General features: G+C 42.2%; 1 protein-coding gene across 2 annotated transcripts; it reads left to right on the top strand.

Annotated features, from left to right (window-relative positions):
• The first annotated feature begins 8 nt into the window (after positions 1 to 8).
• ENTPD5 (ectonucleoside triphosphate diphosphohydrolase 5 (inactive)) lies at positions 9 to 21,394 on the top strand. Of its 2 annotated transcripts, none has more exons than XM_032188202.1 (14): positions 9 to 45; positions 3,629 to 3,906; positions 4,977 to 5,056; positions 7,026 to 7,169; positions 7,550 to 7,625; positions 9,180 to 9,215; positions 10,120 to 10,208; positions 12,846 to 12,925; positions 14,477 to 14,538; positions 15,971 to 16,072; positions 16,658 to 16,798; positions 17,146 to 17,202; positions 18,260 to 18,375; positions 18,560 to 21,394. In XM_032188202.1, exons 2-14 carry the CDS (start codon positions 3,645 to 3,647, stop codon positions 18,644 to 18,646), a joined length of 1,332 nt encoding a protein of 443 aa, XP_032044093.1. In that variant the 5' UTR covers positions 9 to 45; positions 3,629 to 3,644; the 3' UTR covers positions 18,647 to 21,394. The 2 variants fall into 2 exon arrangements, with proteins under 2 accessions (XP_032044093.1, XP_032044094.1); XM_032188203.1 differs by lacking the exon at positions 9 to 45 and adding an exon at positions 641 to 752.
• The last annotated feature ends 416 nt before the right edge of the window (positions 21,395 to 21,810 follow it).

The following is a 21,810-nucleotide window of genomic DNA, read 5'->3' as shown; positions in this document are numbered from 1 at the left end:
GCCGCCGCCGGCGGGATGTGGCGCCGCCGGCGCCCCGAGCGAGCGGTGAGCCCCGAGCGGGGCGGGCGGGCGGGCTGAGGGGAGCGGGGGACAGCGCCGCGTCGCCACGGCAACCGCGCCCGCTCCTAACGGGCAGGTAACGGCGGGCGGCTGCTGACGGGGGCCGGGGGGAGCCCCCGGTGCTGCCCTGCCCTGCCCTGAGGGGGCTCGTCCCCCGTCTCGTTACGGGGTGCGGTGCGGTGCTGAGGTGTTTTGTTGCTGTTTGGTACCGTGACGGCGCCGGTGTCGCTTCTCCTGTTTCAGGAGCTCGCGTTTAGGCGCCCTGCCTCCTGTCGGTGCTGTCGCTGTGCAGCGTGTGAGCACCTGGGGGGCTGCGCGCCTCGCACCGCTACACGGGCAGCGCTTTCGCTGCTCCGGCTCTGAAGCCGCTGCCGACGGGCGTTATCGCCCCGTATAACCCGTAACGCCTTCACCTTCCCCCCCGCGGGCCGTGTAGCCTCGTTACCGCCCTGGTTTAACTTCCAGCTTGGCGCTGCCCCGTGCCCCCCGCAGGCTGGGGTGGGCGCACGGCGGCTTTCCCTCAGCCCCGCGTGTCCCCGCGCCTCCCCCGCGGCCCGGTAACGCCGCCCGCTCCTCCCAGCGGACAGCCGGGGCGAAGAGCAGAGGGACGGGCGCGGAGCCCGCAGCCCCGCAGCGCTTCCCCTGGGGATCTCTGCGCCGCAGGAGCCGCTGCTGCCTTCGCCCAGCTGCAGGTGCGTGCCTCAGGTGTTTGCTGCTGGCGGGGAGCGGCGCTGCGTCTCGGGGTGGGCGGCAATCACAGCCTGCTGGGGATAGTCCGAGTGCTTTACCCGCGGAGCTGCTTGCTGGTGTTAACGAACCGGTGCTCGTATCGCTGTTAGCCGGTTTCCTCCTCTCCGTGCGTTCCTCGTTTCATCCTTCCTGTTGTATTCTGATAGCAGCGAGGACTTTATGTTTTCTGAGAGCAACTTCCTTGGAAATAGTATTCCTCTTCCTCATTAACTAATCTTTACCTCTTGTCTACCTCCACCCTAAAATTTGCCCTCTGTTCTTTCTTCTGACCTTCTCTTTTCACATTTTCCATTGCCGTTTCTGTTACACTCAGCCCATTTCCCTCTGCCCTCTCTGACTTCTTACTCCCCTTTCCTACACTTACACCTCTCGTGGACACCGGTTTGCTGATGCTCTTTAGTAAACAGCCTGAACCACTCATCGAAGAGGCTCAGTGTACTTTTTTCATTCTTAACGAGAGAGGGGATCCTGAGGTTTGTTGGTTTTGTTGTTGTTGTTTGGGTGGATAAAGGTGGAAAGAAAGACAAGAATTCAGGGGAGAAGTAGAGAATGGGAAGTGTGAAATGGTGCTGGATGGCTGAGAAGGGATACAGAAGATAATTTTAGTGAATTTAGAGTTTAGGGAGACCAAGACTCATCTATTAGGGTATCTGGCAAGAAAAGCTGGTGTTAATGATGGCAGTTGGTTGGATATTTTCGGATCAACCGAGATTGTGAGGCTTATGTAAGTGTCACATGCACTGTCTGTAACAAGACTCTGGAGTTTGTTCTTAAGGCAGGTGCTCAGGTTTTATTTGTGATTGTTCAGTAAACAAAATACTTAAATTGTGTAACAACACCTCTCCTGACCAGCTAAAGTAGTGTTCATTTGTGTGGCTTCATATTTGGTTAAATGATGCAGCTTGGATTTTCAGCAGACCTCCTTACTGTGATGAAGCAAATGTGGGTAATTCCAGCTGCATGGTACTCAAATCCCTAGCTATGAAGCTGCCAAACAGCTCAGCACTTTCCATGAACTCTGTTCAGGACAGCAGTTCAAGTTTTTACAGGTTGGAACTAACTTCTCAGTTATTACTGCATAAAATGCAAATGCTTTAGAAACCATGACCGGTTGCAGTTGATGGCCAGGGCTGCTGCATGTTTGTGGAACAATAAAATCGCTTCTCACAATGTGTTTGTAAGGCAGAGTGGATCGAGAGTCAGTGCTCCTGCACATGCCTCTGTGCCTCCTCCTAGGAAAGGGAGGACTCAACTAAAGGTCGCAGAAGATAAGCAAGGTTACCCTTCTGCAATGGGCTGGGCGTTTTCTGTGCTGCGGAGATAGCTGAACACTTGACTGAGTTAGAAAGGCACTCACAGAATGGCCCAGTGTGGCGTGTTTAGTGAGAATGGGTAAAAGTTAATCTCATTTTGCTGTAGTTAGGGACAAAGGTGAAGGGCTGAAATAATGGAAGTTGTATAAGGGTTGCCTCTGGGAGGGAAGGGTGAGTTCTCTGGGCATGGGTGAAAGGTGTGTGGAAACAGAGGTTACATAAAATTCACATAGAAGGGAAAGGAGAGAGGTTAGGATTAGGAATGGATAATTATAGGATGGAGGTTGGAAATAAAGATGTTGAGAGAATGAACGTAGTGGGGCCGAACAGATCACTAGAAGATAACTGACTGTTAGGAATAGAAGCAGGTGAGGGGCTGGGGCAGAGCAGAGGAACAGGTGTATGAGGTAAAACATTCAGCACCGTGGGCACGTGGAGGGGTAAACCCGTGTCTGATGGGCCGATGAACCCTCTGTGTCGAGTGCTCCAGGTGGATGTCAGGGCAGGTGATACGGCACAAGGTGGGGCATCTGACCACATGCTCATTTCTGCTGCTAATATGCAAACAACCTTCCTGTTTAACTGAGTGAATGATGAGCCCTATCGTTTTTGTGCCCACGTCTTTCCTTTGTTAGCATTTCTTAGTAAAAGTCTATGCAAAGAGTTGCATGTTAACAGAGAGGAGGAATAGTTGTTGTATCTGGATATCCAGTACTGCATCACGCACCTTGCTAGAAGCTGATGTTATCTAAGCAACCTGAATGTTCAGGGTGACTGGTCCAGGCATCAGTGTGTGTCAGGTTGTTGTTTTCTAATTCTGAGAATGAAAACTGTGTCAGAAGAAAACAGTGAATAAACAAAATGAAGACAGAAATGAGAAGTGTGAGAAATACCGAGATGCAGAGCCCTGGTGCACATCACAGATCAGTCCCTCTTGTGCAGCACGGGCTTTTCCCGGGGACCAGGATGCTGCTGGAAGGATATGCCCTCGCTCCATGCGCTGACCTCTCCCAGCAGCTGTTCATAGCCTGAGATGAAATTCTCTTTGTTTGTCTGAATAACACTTGTGTTCTGCCACAGCATCTCACGCGTGTAAATATTAGGGCAAAGGGGTTCTGCCCTGAGCTCTTCTTTGATGATACTTCTGTTCGGATAACATTTGGGCTTTTTGGAGTTTCTGGAGGCTGTAAATCTTGAGAACCTTTAAGCCAAGTTAAAAAAATTCACTAAGTAAAGTGAGAACTAGAAATATGAGATGAGGAGATTACTTTGACTCTTCTGCATTTGGGAAGCGGAGAAACGTTTACTCTGAAAGAACAGATCACTTACATGCAGCTGTAGCACCAAAATACAGTAAATAACATCTTTTGGATGAGGTGCTGAAAAGCATTTTTCTTTGCAAAGGGCAAAATATATGTGTACAGACAGAACTTTTTCTATAGACTTTGTTAGGAGAGGGCTCTTGGTAATTTTTGTTCCTTTTTTTTTTTTTTTTTTCTTTACAGGAACTACTCCAGCTCTATGACTGCTCATCCATGCTTGACTTCCTCAAGTGGATCTGGCAGGATGGCATCTTCCAGACTCCCCATCCTTCTAGCACTGGTGTTTTCTTCTTTTTCCTTTGTTCATTCCCATTCAAACAGAGTCATGTGGTTCCAGGATCTCTTTCCACCTAATGTGTGCCCTATAAATGCAAAGGCCAACACTTTTTATGGCATAATGTTCGATGCAGGAAGCACTGGAACACGGATTCATATTTACACCTTTGTGCAGAAGAGCCCAGGTAAGACCCTGTGTCAGTCTGCACCTTGAATTATATCAAGGAATACTTAAATTTTACATATCTGTATATGTCATATTTTATAACAAATTAAAATCATTAAATTAAAGAGCTGTAACCACCAAGGAAGGTACTCGAGCTGGCTGCACGTGTAGCAGCCCTCAACAGGGTGAATTAGCTTGGGGACAGTGACTCAGCAAATTTTGCACTGGTTAAAGGCTGGTGGTAAAACTCTGCCAACAAGCCCTTCAGGGCCACACGTAGTACCTGTGTGGCTTCACATGAGTTCAGTGTTAGTTGGGAAGGGCCGGTACAATGTCCAGCTCTCAGGAACTCACCCTGACTTGTCATACACAATACTCAGGGACAGCTTTTAGACCCAAGCCACTCTGGGAGCAACGGTCACGTTTGTTTGGCTTTGCAGTCAAATGCCTGAAGCCAACCAGCTCTGTTCAGCTGTGTGTTTGTGAGCTAGATGAATCACTTAAGGATAGTCAGGAGCTGACTGTATGTGCCTTAATAAGAATTAAAGTTTCACAATTAGCTTGGAGACAGAAAGAGAAAGAAATTTCATTAGGATTAGGCAATGGTCGTATTACATTGCTATAATTTGTGGTTCACAAATGCAAAATGAACGTACTTATAGAATTATAAGATGGTTTAGAAGGGACCTTAGAAGATCATCTAGTTCCAAGGCCCCTGCCATGGGCAGGACACCTTCCACTAGACCAGGTTACTCAAAGCCCCATCCAACCTGGCCTTGAACACTTCCAGGGATGGGGCATTCGCAATTTCTCTGGGCAACATTCTAATTAGAAAAATGTGTTAACATAGAATTATAACCTCTAATTATAACAATGTGTTCATAATAAATTGTTCATGAATATGGAAGATATAAGGGTAGTGTTCTGTTGAATATGTTTGTGAAATGAAGGAGCAGTGTTTGTTTTGGGAAGGAAATAGCATTTGCAAAGGGAAATCAAGGACAGTCACTTTACCAGTGTTGAAGGCAACCAAGCTAATGAAAAAGATTTGAGTTGTTGACTGCTTTGTGTAATGTTTCATTTCTGCAGAAAGCCTTCCAGAGCTGGAAGGAGAAATCTTTGAGTCTGTGAAGCCAGGCCTTTCTGCCTATGCCGATCAGCCTGAAAAGGTAAGGCTCTCCCTCCTTCCCTCTGAGCTGATCTTGCTTCTACTGACATCAGCTGGACTCGATCAAGCAGTTCAAATATTGCTAAGTGTAATTGCTGGGAGTCAAGAAAAAGGGTAAAGGTTCTGCTACTGTCCCTCTAAATCTATTGCTCTACTTTTGTGAATTAATTCTTACACGGTGAAATGGGAGCTGTTGCTTTACATATTTCGTCAGTGGAATGATGGCTTGCTTAATTGCTTCAATGCTAGATCTAACTAGGCTGTATGCCTTTGAGAATTTCAAAGACAAAGTGATTTTGGGTTCTAGCAGCATCCGTATTCAATATTTATTTCCCCTATAGCTACCACAAATGTACATAAGCATATGTTCCTGGCTCATATACTAATAATTTTCTCAGTTTTTACTTTTGGTTGAAATTTTCAGTGCTGGTCACTTTTCAGAATGTGCATATTTTCTTTTGATTTCTATGAGAGGTTAGGGCTGTTGGGTTTTTCATTTTTAGTCATGCTACACTGACTAGCAAATAGGATTTTCTCTGACTGCTGAAAATGTTTAACTTTTTGTGTATATAGTCCTATTTACAGAAGTTATTTTTTGTTAATCAGTTAGAGAGAAGGGGAAGAGTTAGAATGCAATTAGCTGGTTAAGTCAGGCCTTAATATTTTTCAAAGTGTATTCTCTGTCCCTGTCACCAGACTTTCAGTAATTTGTTTGCTTTGATTCTTAGCTGTTATCTTGGAAGCCATTGCACAGTGATATATGTAGGACACAATTCATTCGTGAGCAGTTCAGGTATTTGATCACCATGTTAGCTGAATTCTGCTATGGGCAGTTACTGTTCTGCTGACTCAGGACTTTGATTTTCTTGTTTCAAAACACAGCTGGACAGTTCCACCTTCCACAATCAGATGTATTAATTAGTATACTAATTTACAACTGTAATAAGAAATTCAAGTGCAGCCCTCTTTATTTTCAAATGTGAATGGTTGTGAATGCAATACACTTGTTCCAGGCCACTCCATTGAATCAGGAGTTAGAAATGACCAGCAAGGCAAAAAGAGCTAAAAGAATCCTGTTGTGATACCCAGGGCCAGTCCTGAACTAAGTTGCCATTTCCCAGATTCCCTGTGCTGACAGCAAGCTCTTTCACAAGCTAAAGGAGGTGTCGGGGAAGTGATAGATTAGATCCTGTCCCTTGTGTGCTTTAGTAATCTCAGCGCTTAGGGAGAGCACCAGGTTTCTCGGTTTTCTTAGCTGCATTCAGTGCTGCAGGAATTTGAGTGCAAAATGTTAGAAAAGAGTGCATGGCTTTGAGATTCTTTTTTTTTTTTTTTTAATTTTGATGAGATCTCCCATGATTTCACTAAATTGTCTTGTTTATTGGGTAGGAGAGGAGAAATATCTTCCCCAAAAGACATTTCTAGAAATTTCACAGGACAGTGTTTATTGCTAATGCCAAACTGTAATTATTAGAGCAGTGTAACTAATCAGGAGCCCAGCAGTGATGCCTGTGCCTCATGTGGTAACCTCTCTACGGCTGTCATTATAATTAAACCACTTTTTGTGGGCTCACTTGGAATTCTTATATTACACTTACTGAAATCTGCAGACATTCCCCCTGACTTTTGCGTCTTCAGTCAGTAATTGCACCATTTAGTTTCACTGTACTGCAAGATGTCTAGGTTTGTCGGATACTCAGTTCCCTTGCCTCCCTCCATCCTCTCAAGAAATACTTTCCACAAACAATGAAATTCAGTTCCATCTCTGAATATATATGACCTTGAAATGCAGATATTCTTCTCCTCGTATGAGATGCCTAGCACAGTTTTTATGCTTCTTTTGGTTGTGGGTGAGATATTTTCTGCTGTTGAATACTGGTTTTACTGGTTTTGAGGGGGAATTGGGAAGGTCATTTCCTGATGGCCTGTAGGAGGTAACTGTAAGTAAAACAACTTCTTTTTCCTTCTAGGGTGCTGAAACTGTCAAAAAATTGCTGGACATGGCCATAGATGCTGTGCCTCCTCATCTCTGGAAGAAGACCCCGGTAGTGTTAAAAGCCACAGCTGGACTGCGTTTACTGTCAGAGGAGAAGGCTCAGGCTCTACTTTTAGAGGTAATACTAAGGTCTCTTGGTGCAACAGTATTGCTCTCCCTATTTCATTTTTCATGCCTGAGTCCTCCAGTCTGTTTACCATCAGCAAATTTCAGCTATGAAAAGTGACTGTAATCCTGTGACAGTCTGTGAAGTCTGTAAGTTTCATGCTTTTTTATATAGTACTGAAATCCTCTTGCTTTGCTGTGGATAGGAGGCATAGGGAGACAGACCTAGGATTCTTTTTTCTTTCTTTACTGGCCCTTGGAAGAGGAAGCATTTTGTCTACCACACAGTCCTGTCTTATTTTCTACCACTGCAAAAAAGAAAACTTTCTGTCGCTGTCAGAGCAGAGCAAGACTCTTTGGACCAAGGCACTGAATCATTATTTCTTTCTTCAGGTGAAAGAAGTCTTTGAGGAATCACCGTTTCTTGTTCCAGAAGACAGTGTTAGCATCATGGATGGGTCTTATGAAGGTATGTTTTAGGAGGAGGAAAAAGCAAAAGCAAAGAGGGGGAGAGAGTAAGCAAGAGAAAGGTCTTATGAATGTGAGAGGGAGAGATAAATGGTCACCTAAATTGGAAGAAAGAAGAAAAGGTTTCTAGCCCCACACAGAGAGTTCTATGAGTTAGCTAGGCGAAGGTTCCTCCAAAACCTTCTGAGGTTCCCAATCAGAACCTCATCTCCAAGTATGCAGGCTAACCAGTGGAAGCCTGTTTGTGGTCACTAGTGGAAATAAATAAATACGGTGTCCACTTCTGAAAGGTTCCACGATGGATGTAAGCAAGCTAGGAAGCTTATGGAAGCGCCTAGTAAATTTTGCAATGTCAGCATTAAAAATAATCCGTTACAATTATCTCATCAATTTTGAGGTAAGGTTGGAAGCATTGTGACTATTAGAGAAGAATGAAGGACAATTGCCAAGCATTAAAATAATAGAAATCTAAATAGGTGATAGAATAATAATAATAAAAATAAATCAGATTGTAAAAATGCAACTAATAAAGTAACAGAAAATAATCTAAAATACAAAAAAAACGTTTTAGGCTTGGAGTGAGTGATAATTAGTAAATGAATTTGCAGTGCAGAACAGACCAATGTTGCATTTTGGCTTCATATCCAGTTTTATTACCTTGGAGAACAGTCAGGTAATAATTCTGTATGGATGTCTGATAAGAGCCATCTGTGATATTACATTCAGTTATGAACACTTTGTTATGGCAGGTATATTGCCAGTTGGAGGGCGTTCAGGGAAAGCAGAAAGAATTATCATGAAGCTTAAACAACCAATACATGGAGACAGATTAAAGAGCAAAATCTGTCCATATGGGCCAAGAGAAAAAGAGAAAGAACATAAAAGTCTGCAAGTATTGGATGAAGCATGGTGTAATGCACAATATGCCACTAGGATGAACAGATGAAGTGTGTGTCAGGGAGAAGTGGGGCATTAACAGGGAGCAGGACCAAGGAGGCATAATAGCGCACAGTGTAGCTTGCCAAGGTTTATTTAAAAATCCCACCTCTTGTGCTGTCACATGTTTGCCAGTGTTTGGGTGATAATCACCCCAACATTAAGAAAGCTGCTGGAGTCCAAGAGGAGTTGTTTGTGTTCTACTGGCTGCTACTGTTTTTAGTGTAATCACACAAACCACAACATACAAACACAGAGCAGTGTCCATGCAACTTTCAGATTAGAAATTGAAATGCTGACAAAAAAGTGCCCAAGGAAACTTGTACATTGTGTCTGCTCATTGCTTCTTTGTGTGTTGTTTGGATATTAGAAGTGATTTTTGTGCATAGATACTAGGAATGTTCTACCTATCCCACCTTATGAGGTTTTAATACATCAGTAATGCATCATATCATTTATTTGTAAGTTTGAATTAGTGTCTGAAATCTTGGGGTGCTTATATTACATTACCTGGAAATCATTACTAAATAAATAACGTGGAGTGGTGATAAGAGTTGAGCAGGAGATCATGAGAGTATTCAGTAGTGATTTTTTTTTTTTCCCTTTTCGCTCTTTGCAGGAATTTTAGCCTGGATCACTGTGAACTTTTTGACAGGTAGCTAATTCTGTGTAACTTCACTTTAAACATGAACTTGAGTCTTTTCTGCAATGGTGATCACCCTAAGTTCCTCTGCCTTGGCTGCTATACCTTCCTTTTCCTTCACACTGTGGCACAACGCAAAAGCAGTGGATTGTCTTGGGCAAACTGTGTTTTGGAGGCTGAGCCACAACTGTGGCAAGATGAAGGCATCTTGATCCAGAAGGTGCCAGGAATTACTCAGGACTGGGAGGCACTGGCAAGCTGTAATGTATGTAGGGGGTTGGTACTGCAATCTGCCAGGGGGTGGGAAACAGGGTTTTACGATGTTCTTCATTCAACATTGTTGCATGAATTACGCAACAAACATGGCCTAACAGGGAACACCATGGTGCTTTAACCCTGTTGGCTCTAGGAAGGTCTGAGAGTGCAATCTAGTGAAGAGAAAAAAAAAAAAATCAATACTGCAGTATCCACATGAGCAAGCAAAAAAAAAAAAAAAAAAAAGCTGTTTTGGATGAAGACAAATGATAACTGGTCTGCTGTTATTGTACCCTTATTCTCCTACTGCTCTTCACCAGCTGTATGGTAGTTACAGAATTTATGTACTCTCCAGCAGTCTTCTACAGGAGATGTTTTCTCTTGCTTTTCAGCCTTTGCTGCATACCAAAAGATCTATCTGCTTTTGTCTCTTTGTAGGTGAAATGGGAATCAAGGGGAAAAAAATCCTATGAATCTTTTCTTAATATCGTCTTTTTTGCCAACCTTTTCTTTGTGATGGCTTTTGTCTTTGAAGGCCAGCTCAGCCTTCCTGTATTGCTGTGCTAACGTGATAACATTTCGGTTGCCTGAACATATATGCGGTATCCACGTTTTAGCATTTTGCCACTTTGGGGTGTTCTGAGCATGTTGTTGTTTGCAGGGCAGCTGTCTGGCCAGAACCAGCACACTGTTGGGACCCTGGACTTGGGAGGAGCCTCAACACAAATCACATTTCTGCCACGATTCGAGGTGAGTGGGTTGGGACCTCAAGGCCAGTGGGGAGATGTGGGCACTGCTGTGCTCTGTGCTTTCATTTTGTCAGCACTGGCACAAGCAGAGCATCTGTGATGTACTGTGATCTGTATGCTTTGACATCAGCAGTTGGCTGATAGGCTTTTGCAGACAGAGGAGCATGGATAAGGACGAAGGAAAAAGAAAGCAAGCAAATAGGTAAAGCCAAAGAGAAACAGTTTTTATTTTCTAGACCCAGGCTGGGAAAGCCCGTTGAATGCAGATAATTACTTTTCATTCGATAAATGTAGGGTGTTTCCAGGGAGTATTCTTGCTTTTTACAAGAAATTTAGGTTCTCTTCTGAGTTTTTTTCTTTTTTTTTTTTTTTTTTTCCTCCCAGTCTGGTAGCAGATCCTCCCTAAATAGCGTTATGGGGAGGTTGCAATCTCATGGAGTGAATGTTCTTATTTATAATAGCACAGCCAACCTCTCTTTTTCTTATTTATTCTAATTTCCTGTGAGAATCCCCATCTTGGTCCCAAGTGCATCTCTGCTGGATTTGTCAGAAATTCTGTATCTCTTCAGAAACAATTTGAACTGGGATCCAAGTCCAACGTTTGCTTGAAAAGATAACATGGATGTTAAGCAGTGGAAGGGCAATATAGCATTCTGTACCTCAGTGTTGTCAAGTTGTCTTTGTTACTCTTGGTATTTCTGAAGTAGTTTAACATATTTTGTTTACATGAATCAAAATTCTCAAACAGGTGTTTGGGGACCACAAAACACATGGTTTTCATATCAGGATATTTTAGTTCTGCTGTGGTGGGTCATGTTGAAACCTGATGTGCAACCTTATCGTGTTCAGCAGAGCCTCTAGGATGCTGGGCTTGTCCTCTGTTTTGTGTTGATAACACCTGCTGAAGTGGGCACTGGACCAACAGGAAAGAGTGTTGCTTATCAGGGGTTTAGAGACTAAATGGAGCTGTGAAGTATGCTGGGTTGCAGCTCAGGATTCAAACTTATTGCAGCCTTGCAGGAAAAGGCCTTGAGGGTTTGCTGCTGCAGGACCAATGGTGTGAATGAGTAGAGCACATGTCTGCTGCTAGCCTCTATTGTCAAGTTCACACCAAAAAGCATAAACAAAGCTCAGGATGTCTCTGAAGAGCTTTGCCCATCTGACAGAATTTTGTCCTTAGATTTGCAGAGGCTTTTTTCCCTTCTATAATCTGAGGCATTTGCATGTTTGCTCTTGTATTATTTTAGACAAAACACTGTAATACCAGGAGATTTGTTAATGCAATACAGGTTTACAGGTAAACAGAGGACATATAATGGTAACTGTAAGGACCTGGTTTTAAAATCATGTTACGCTTTTTATGGTTTGGCTATTGCCAAAGTTAGAAACACTTAAAAAACCTCCATAATCATCTGTCTGATTGCCTGCCTCATTTGGGGAGTGTGTGAAGATTTTTACATTTTCTTGGAAGCAAGGGTTGGAAGACAGTTGTTTATCCAAACGATTTTTTTTTTCACTGCTCTCCTTTTTTAAAAAGTTTTTGTGATGTAAGGTTTAGGAACAGAACTCAAAATTTGGCAAGATCTCGATGTGTTGGGTCCAGGATGTCACTGATGCTCCTATGCACCCTATCTACCCAAAGACCAAAATAAGCCTCAGTTCATATTTATACAGGAGAGATTTAAGCTAAATACTGCCAAATCTCTTTCAGGTTTGGGCAGGCTTCTGTCTAGGACTCTGATTGCAGATCTGGCTTTTGCTGTATCTGCTTCCTTGAATGGCAGCAGCAGGAACTCTGAAGGTTCAGTCCTCTCAGGTTCTGCTGCTTGGCCCAGAATAGCAGAATGACTGATAGGAATCCACAGTGCCAAGAAGGGATGGGAAGATGAGGGCCCCAGCAAAGAAAAAAAGACACAAACTGGGACTGAGGCCTCAGGAACTGGAAAGAGAAAGGAACAGTAAAAGAGTCTGAAACTGGCTCAGATTTACCAAATATGAGAGTCAGTCTGGCAAGGAAATAGGGACCAGTGGGGCAGAGGTGCACGCAGAGGGAACACTGAAAGGAAGGCTGGAGGTGGTGAAATAAGAGCTTAGTTTAGAGGGAAGCACTTAAACCAAGAGGTAAGGCAGCACTAAGACTGGGAGTGAGTAGGCACAGTGTTTCTTTAAGCATCAGCAAGTTGTTTAACTTGGGGAAAATCTGGCATATACTTTACTTAGCTTTTTTATTTTTATTTTTTTTATTCCTAGTTCCTGAATTGAGATCGCTAGTCTGACTTGCAAAAGTTCACGGTGCTAGTGCAGCTGATTTCAGTGGGGTCTGTGTGTGTGTGTATATATAGACAAACACAGAAGTACTCTGAAAAAATCAGGTATCCTGAATTAGAAAATATTTTCATCCTGATCTGTTTCACTTCCCTATTATACGTTGCAGTAACACGAAGATGCATATAAATAAACTCAGTGTTAAATATTGCAAATATTACAGCAGTGGGCACCATTGGAAAACTGTTTTTTGTTTTCAAAGCAGATCAGCTGAGCATGCAGTAAACCCTATGGGTATATCTGTGATATTTCATCATTTATCTTTTGTTGCCTAATAAAAACTAAAAGATTTCTTCTTCTACTTAATTTTTAGGAAACTTTGAAGGAAAGCCCTGGGGATTTTCTTACCTCATTTGAAATGTTTAATAGCACCTACAAGCTCTATACCCACAGGTGAGGAGCAAAAAGGCTGCTGTCTCCAGTGGGAGAATCAATCTCTCTACAGCCCCTGAGCGAACCAGAAATGTCTGTGTTATTCTATGACCAGCTACTGGGACCGTGACTTTTTTTTTTTTTTTTTTTTACTACATTTCTTATCTGCTTGATATTTTAGTTGAACTGGAACAAGATATTAGTAGACTGGAAATGTTCCAGGATTATGGTTAATATCACCGTAAGGGAATATTAGTCCATCAGATCAAGAGGACGCATTATGAGTCACTATATTTAAGGAGAATTCTTATTACTGGATTCAAACCAAATATTTTGGACCAAGCAGAAAGGCAGATACCATGCCAGCAGTGAGAATTAAACCTGGTTATATTTGGAAAGAGAACCCACCTGAGGCTTTCTTATGTTTAGTTCTTAGTTCTAAATAGCCTATCTCATCAGTAACTGGACAAAAAATTAAAACCTAGACTGATAGAAACCAACAAGACAACCACAGGCAGCTAATACACACCATGGAGCACAACAGATTCTTGAACCATCTGAGGGGAGTCTTGGCCTGAAAGAATTTACTTGCGCTTACTGAGTTAAGCTAACAAGTTTCTGAGATGTCTGCAGTGATATCCAGAGAGTTTACCTGCATGACTTATAGTCCAGTGAGAACTCAACTATGTATAGTAGGGATTTGGTCTCAGCCCATGACTAGTGGGGTGCAGAATGTCAACTCAGTTAATTGCAGAATATGTTTACTTGACAACAATGCTGGTTTAATAGTCCTCCTCTCCTACTGCTTGTATTTACCAATGTAACTGATTGCTGTATTTGCCAATGCAATAAATTATATCACTTGAAATAATTGACATTAAAAATTATCTCCTTAAAATGAGGGAGATAAAGGTTAATTTAACCTTGATTATTCTGTAAACGCTTGTATTGATGTGACTAAAGGGATTGACAGCCAAACACAGAGGAGGAAATGAAAGGCCAACAGGTTTTTTTTTTTATCTAACTGCGTTGTTAAAGCCAGCAACATGTAATGACTTTCTCATAAAAGTTGTTCTCAGTCCTAGCTTGCAGTGAGTACAGTGGTATTCTGCGGAGTCAGAGATGAAGGCACATCTTCCTCTTAGTGGGACGTTCTGCAATTCAGTTAGTTCTGCCCTAAGTGCACATAGTCTTACGTGACATACGAAAGGCCATACTATTCCCCATGCACTCCTCACATACCTTTCTTTCTCCCTTGTTTTTATGACTAATTGAATGAATGTTTTCATTTGAATGCTTTTCAATGAATGTCTCATAGAAACATCACACCATCTCTAATCACATTCTACTGTTTTAGATTTACCCCTTTTACAGCTCTATGTGTCTAGGCATTTGTACATCTGGTACTTGGAATTGTTCTTGCATATGCAACTACTTTAGAGAGGGTAGAGTAGTGGGAAGCAAAGAAAGGAAATTTGTTTTGGGTGTTCCATGATTTAGGAAGAGGAGGGTATTGCTGAAGCATACCAAATGTGCAAGAATTTAAACTGTAATGTCTTACTTTGTTTGCAGCTATTTGGGTTTTGGACTAAAAGCTGCCAGACTAGCAACTCTCGGAGCTTTGAATATGGAAGGTACGTTCAGATGACAGAACATCTAAGATTTCTGAAGAGATGGGTAGGTTTAGTCTTGTGTCAGCAGCCCATTTCCTGTGTCTTCACTTCTGTATTTCATACATCTTTTCCTGCTATAGATCTGTCCAAAAACAGCCTACCACTTTTTAAAAAGAGTGTCTTGTGAGGGAGATGCTTTTCCATATTTCCATTTTCAGCTAACGTGCAAATTCCAGAACTGCACATGTGGACACACAAATATCCTAAAGACGCAGCCAGCCACAAATGCACAGCTTTACCAGCATGCACATAAATGCAAACAGCATGAATAGGTTCTTTTCCCAAGGACTGCTTAGGCCAAGCCAATTCACAGGTCTTTCTGGTGTCCGCTGCCTCCTCAGGCTCCCCCAGACCTCCTTTCCTATTTACTGACTAGCTGGAAGTCCACAGGCATATCACACACACCCTCACTGACTAAACCAAACACATAGATTCATGAGTCTTTCCAGTCTCTGACCCAGACCTTAAGTCATTCTAATACCCATGCCAAGACCTCGGGACTTTTGTCTGGTTTCTGGCCAGAACCTGGGATTTTCCCACCTGGCTTCTTACTTGCTGGATAGACAAGCTTGTGTTAATTACTGGAACAAGCGTCAGAAAAAACAAAAACAGTTGGGAATAGGGCTTAAGAAGATAGGACGGACTACACTGACTGGTCACAGGCCTCAGTCAGAAAAAAGTGCTGAACAGGGGCTTATGATTGCCCCCCTTTTATCCTCCTCTCCATTTTCCAATATTTTCTGTTCCCTGAACCATTTTGATCCCCTTTCCCTGCCTTTGATCCTTCCTCTAAACATCCTGTAGTAAGTTTTGCACATTCGTTCAGTCACCCTCAAATGTTCCACAGAAGTCTGCTTTTTCCTATGAGACCTGTGCTGGCCACAACAAACATGTTTTCTTGTCAGTTACAGTATTTCTGGTTAAACCTCTTCGAGGCTATACTTAGCAGTTCCTGTAGTGGCCACTGATCAGTGTCTTACAAGTTTCTGACTTCCTTGCTCGGTTGTTTTGCTTGTGTCAGTTACGTGCTGTTTGTTATGGTTTGTGTATGTGTGTTTAATTAATTACTTCTCATGATTGTTTGTCTTCTATGCTGATAAGCCATTATCCAGATATCCTTCTACCATTTATCTCTCGTTAACAAATGACAAGCCTAACTGCTCTGTAGCTTGCAGGGCAAAATGAGTACAACTTTTCCAGACTGAGACAACACCTTAATTCATAACGGTAGTTTAATTCAATTCATCGTTTCTGGCGATATATCAATTCAGATTTCCTTACTTTTGCTTGACGACCTTAATGAAGATCTTTCAGTCTTTTCTATCTCTATACATTGATCGACAGCTGTGTTAAATTTTATCCTTTCTGACTCTCCCCTCTGGTTTTGTTCCAGCTGTGGATGGACAAATGTTCCGCAGTTCTTGTTTGCCAAAGCAATTGGAAGCAGAGTGGCACTTTGGGGGAGTGAAGTACCGGTATGGTGGCAACAAAGAAGGTAAAATAAGGCAAATTATGGCTTCTTGTAAAACAAATCTTTTTTTCTTAAAGATACTATCCCTAATGCTGCAAATAGCACGTGAAGCTGCTCCCATCAGTGGCTAGAACAGACCCATTTAGTGACTGACATTGCTTTGCCTTACAGTGGGGTGGAACACAATTGCTGAGCTGCAGATTTGGTGTGTGTGGAGTGGATTGGTAAATTACAACATGATGGGGAAGGAAAGTAAAGTTTTATCTAGCAAGCGGTAGCAAATGTAAATGAGATTCTGCTGACCGCAGAACATAACAATGGGAGCTTTGCCTGAAGCAGAGAAAGCTTTTAATGCACCTACTCTAGTATGCTCAACGCACCTTTCATACATTGCTGTGAGCTATTCTAACTAGTTCCACTTGATGATGGTGATCTGGAGTCCTTGCTGCATGCAGGTGTCACACTGGATTATGGAGAGGATACCTAAACTCTTCTGACCTCTTCTGATTCTTTAATCCCTGCTTCTTCCCTTTTAGTGCTATTGCCAGTGGTTCTTCCATCTGCTGGATGTGCCTCTTTGGCTCACCCTGACTCTGTTTGTCCTGACAGGAGAAACAGGATTCAAGCCTTGCTACTTGGAAGTACTTAAGGTTGTCAAAGGGAAACTGCACCAACCAGATGAGATTCGTGGAAGTTCCTTCTACGCTTTCTCCTACTACTATGATCGAGCAGTTGACACCAACCTAATTGGTAAATTGGTTTGGGGTAATCTATTAAATGCAAGCACGTCAACCAGAAGGTAGAACCATGGAGACGAGCTGTGGGGAGCAGGGAAAAGGCAAGGTATTCAGAAAGAAGAAATGTACCAAGTGCATTCAGGGAATAAACACGTATCCCTCAGTGTAGCTTTGATGTTCAGAATTTGGCAGATGAGACTTGTGCTCTGAGCTCCAGTTAGACTTGCAGCTTTGTTCCCTGTTACCAACAGATTTCATTCCTAGTACAGCATCACTGAGTTGTACTCTAGAGTCAACTTAAATTTAGAACTCAAACGTCTTCAGGTCTATGATGATGTTTTCTCACCTCTTCTTTTTCAGATTATGAACAGGGAGGTGTTCTGGAAGTGAGAGATTTTGAAAGAAAAGCCAAAGAAGGTAATTGACGTGAGACTTGGGATACTGGTGGGGAGGAGAGATCACTGAAAATACCTATGTCCATAAGGCAGTACTTAATGTGTTCGGCTTCAGAAAAAGACTGTTTAGCCTTTATTCTACTTACATGCCCATGTCTTGTTACTTGCCTTTTGTTAGCCAACACTTCTAACTACTGCAAAAGAAGGTATTGAAGAACAGTGACAAGAGACAGTGTGCTAGCAACTTTGCAGTTCTGTTCAGGAAATAACAGAAGGGAGGTAGCTGATAGACGTCAGTGCAAAGAGGCATAAGTTTCCTATAATTGCTGTATGAAGGTCATCTGTAAAACTGCAACTCTGAGTTTAGTAGAATGCTGACTTGTTAGTCTGTCACCTTAAGTCCTTTTTAATCTCTAACAATATAGAGAAAGAGAATAGAGATTGTTTAAGTTAAGACAGCCTCCTCTGCATCTCCTTACCTCCCCAACCTTATTTCTGAATGCGTGCTCTAGTTTATACCTCCTCCTTAAAAAAAAAAAAAAACACCAAAAAAACTCTCCATGCTACTTATGGCTAAACCTTTAGGCTACAGGGTAAGATAGTACCTCTCAATTATGATCATCCTTATGATAATAGTAGACCATCTTTGTCATCAGATTTGCTTAGTTATGTAGCTTAGGACAGATTTTTTTCTAAAATAGCACCTCAGTTCAATGATATTTCAGATAATTTCCCTAGAAACTCAGATGATTTTGGATAGGTGTTCTTGAACGTTAGTGTGGAATCAGCTCCAGTGACTGACAGGTTGTTTGGGCAACAGCCTCTTCCCTCTCATGCTAGTAGCATGGGAGGGCAAATTAAGAAAAACAAAAAAAAACAAAAAAACACAACTGCCAGCCTAGAAGGTAAAGTCTACCTTTAGAGAAGAGCTGCGTAGTATGTATCTTGCATTATATGTACCCATTAATAGAAGTGGGTGGCTTGATTTAGTAGGTTTTAGGTTGAGGGCAGTTCAAGTGTATAATGTAGAGAAAAGCTCTTTTATTTTGCTAATTTTTTTTTTTTATTTCCTTCTTTAGTATGTGATAACATGGAGAGGTACAACTCAGCAAGTCCTTTCCTCTGCATGGATCTCACGTACATCACTGCTTTATTAAAGGAAGGTTTTGGATTTAGGGACAACACACTCTTACAGGTAAGAAAAAGATTTAAATCCTAAAACCGTCTTTCCTCTTTCTTTAACAATCAACATACGCTAGTTCCTTTCTCTGGCTAACTATTTACCACATCTTTCCAGTGTTGTTATGTCGTAGTTGCTATTATCTGTGCAACCTACAACTCTAGAAAACTGTTGAGAACTACTTTTTCTTCCTTCATAGTTAACAAAGAAAGTGAACAACATAGAGACAAGCTGGACTTTGGGTGCTACCTTTCACTTACTGCAGTCTCTGGGGATAACGTATTGAGCTGAGACATTCCTGTGGACTTCAGCATTCCTCAAAGTTTGAGAAAGCAAATTGATATCTCCAGGTATGTTGTTCAGCTGGAATCAGTCACAGAGCATGGACCAAAGCTATGCAACAGATCTTCACCTGGGAGTGGCATCACACATAATGAAATTATAAGTATAATCTATAATTGTGATTGTCGTAAATGATCCAGAAGCTGCCTTTTGAAAGTCAAAAAGCCTAAACTCCAGCAGAGTATCTGCAAGGGGCTCAAAGCCAGCTTTCACCAGCACATTTGTATAGCATCCCATTGCTAAAAGCACAGTATACCTGGCACATGGTGGTAAACTACATACACATGATTTCTCCTCCCTTTTATTTTAAGGCATACAGAATTGATGCTTGCTTGGGAGACATTAAATACAGGAATTAAAGATGGCACCAGCAGTCATTCAGAGGAAATTGAACAACTCTGGATGCTTCCAGCCTCAGTGTTCCAAATATCCAGCTGTTAGGTTAGCTAATACTTTGCAGGAAGATTCCAGTCTTTCAAGGGGCCTGCTATAAGCACTCCTTGGGTATGATTTTCAGAAAGGCATTGGCTGAAACATAGGTTGTACCATACCACATATTTCTTTAGGCAGCAGGAGTTTCTTAAACAACAAGTGTGACCTACTGTTGTGTTCCTACCTTTGTGCTGCCGTTTATAAGTCTGGAGCCATACAGTATGTCTGGCAACCAGACCTGATAACTTGGTTCGTTTACCATCTAGTCATAACACACAGTTGTGCTGGCACAGAACTAGTCACCACCGCCAGATACTTAAACTCCACTGCCAAAAGAAATGCTTGTCGCATTATACCTACAAGGAAATTAAGGATGCATTCAGATGAAATGTCTGATCTAGTAACAGCTCACTTTGCTATGACCATCTTCTATTCAACACAGAACATGTAACTTAAAGATGAATTTACCCAAGTTTTAGGAAGAGAGAGGTATTACCCTGTGACTAAGCGAAGCTTTTACTCACCCATGTCTTGTGATGAACACTTTGTTCCTGTCAGGCATCTGCACCTACCCATATGCTATCACACACCTTTTCCAGTTCTGTAAAACACAAGACTGCCCTCACAGTACCTTCTCTGCAAACTGGATTTGAAAATAACTGGTAATGCCTAGCCAGGGGAGGAACTAGTGCACTCACATCCTAACGCGCCAAGGATGTTAATCTTGCCAAGCAGTGGAGACTTAGAACTTTGCCTTACTGTGAACATTAGTCCTCTTCCTTGTTAGCAGTGCAAATTTGACTATGGCTGATTAAGTTACCCTATTTTTGTACCTCAGGTTTTATGGCACTAGGATACAAGGCCTGCTTTTGAGTGAACAAGTTTAGTCAGCAATAGGGGTCCGGGGGTGGGGATGGAGCTGCCTGTACCTGTCCCACCTGACAGCTTGCTGTAAATTCAGACTGTTTCTTTGAAACATGAAGTGAACATCCTACCTATGCTCCTTACCAGAATCTGTTAAGAGATCCATGTTGGGAAATTCCTCAGTGCCAGACCAAGCTTCTGTTCCATCTTCACTAGGAGCTTCTGTTTTAACACGAGGAAAGTTAACTGTGGAGTCCAGCCGCAATGCTGGCCTCTTCTCAAACACAAACCTTTCTTCTTCCCCACTTTAATATTTGACAAAACTTAGTATACAGTTAGGTCTCAACAACAAGGTGACTGAAAACATGTTCATTTTCTTCTGAGCGAACATTTTTCTTCACCTTTGCATTCTTGGAAAATACAAAGAAGGTTGCAGTGGTTAATTGGCAGGTGCGTTACTCCTGAAAGTTAACTCATGTAATAATCTAAAAGCCTTCCAGTCTGAGCCAGTGCTACGACAAACCCTCTTACTAGATCTTGGGGCCAAGAGCCATATGCAGCGAGGCTAGATCTTAACAGTATGGCACAGTGGGACATCACATGTAAAGCACAAGCAGCAGCGTATCTGCCAACTGAATATACACAAGCCCTGAGGAGTACTTAGAGGTGTGGTTTTGTCTGCAGGGAGGATGCCCAGAACAAGATAGGTACCATGTAGAATAAGCTTCTTCTCTGTGTTCTTTGCCTCAAACTCCGGTACTACAAATCTTAGGTGGGAGCATCTGCTAGCCCGTACCAAAGTTGCATTAAATCTGAATGCTCAGGGCCTTCATTTGTCAGTGGCACAATTCATTAACTGAAGCTTAACTGCTGCTCTCTGTCAGGGGCTTGATGCTGTAGTCATAAGAGAAACAAGAACTCAGCTCAAAGTTCCTTTTGCAAGAAACTGCAGAATTGGGCCCCTGCTGTTTACATCTTACTTACTAAAGGTGGGTTGAGGATATAGAGAAGCCAGTCACATCCTCATACTTACCCTAGTGCAATGAGATTATTTATTTGTTTAAAGACTAAGCAGCCTTTTAAGGGAAGAGTTTTGCTTGCATCACTGATTTTTATCTCCTTCTTCGTAATGTCTTTTATCCTCACTAACAGGAACTGACTAGTATGTGTGACTGAAGAAGCACAAATAATGATTTTCAGTCAAAAACTTATGTTGAATTCTTTGTGGTGTTAATTCCTGATACTGGTTAACTGTACATGTAAATTGTGCCCAGTAGCAGTACTCACTCAACATTGTGAGTCTCAGATGTCTAACACAGGAGGCTGGTGTTTGGAACCTAAGACAGAATATCTTGAATTTCTATTTTAGTAATTAAAGCATTTTTAACAATATTCATAACTTTGTGGTGATGTCTTCTTTCCTAGAAGTTCTCTCGCATCTCTTTTTATTGGAGAGCCCTTAAGACTAAACAGTTCCACAAGAAACACCATTATTAAATAAAGCACCAAGGGAGTGGCAGGGGGAAAAATGAAGGAGACAGATTAGAACTTTAAAACATAGGTATCTACCATCAGGAGGTGGCTCTCTGCTGCTGAAAGTTACCCCTCCTTTTTGAGTCCAGGAAGTGGTAAGAACCCAGAAACAAAATAACACTTCCAGAAGTCACATCAGGGAAAACTGAAAGTAATTAAGCAGCAAAATTTGTAACTAGTATAATTTAGCACTGCATATGCCAGGAGATAACCCAGAATGCTGTTTCCAGCTCAGTCTTGTATTCAGAAGGCACAAATTAAAAGCACATTGCATAGACA

This window comes from Aythya fuligula, chromosome 5 (assembly GCF_009819795.1).
Source record: "Aythya fuligula isolate bAytFul2 chromosome 5, bAytFul2.pri, whole genome shotgun sequence".
NCBI classification, from domain to species: Eukaryota; Metazoa; Chordata; class Aves; order Anseriformes; family Anatidae; genus Aythya; species Aythya fuligula.
Note: the sequence above shows the minus strand (reverse complement) of the source record. Positions and strands in the feature narration are given on the sequence as shown.

Excerpts from the sequence above, each read along its gene's own strand:
- ENTPD5 (XM_032188202.1), top strand. The coding sequence starts at position 3,645 with ATGACTGCTCATCCATGCTTGACTTCCTCAAGTGGATCTGGCAGGATG. Across the intron at positions 5,057-7,025 it reads ATGCCGATCAGCCTGAAAAG|GGTGCTGAAACTGTCAAAAA; the intron begins GTAAGGCTCTCC and ends TTTTCCTTCTAG. Across the intron at positions 14,539-15,970 it reads CGGAGCTTTGAATATGGAAG|CTGTGGATGGACAAATGTTC; the intron begins GTACGTTCAGAT and ends GTTTTGTTCCAG.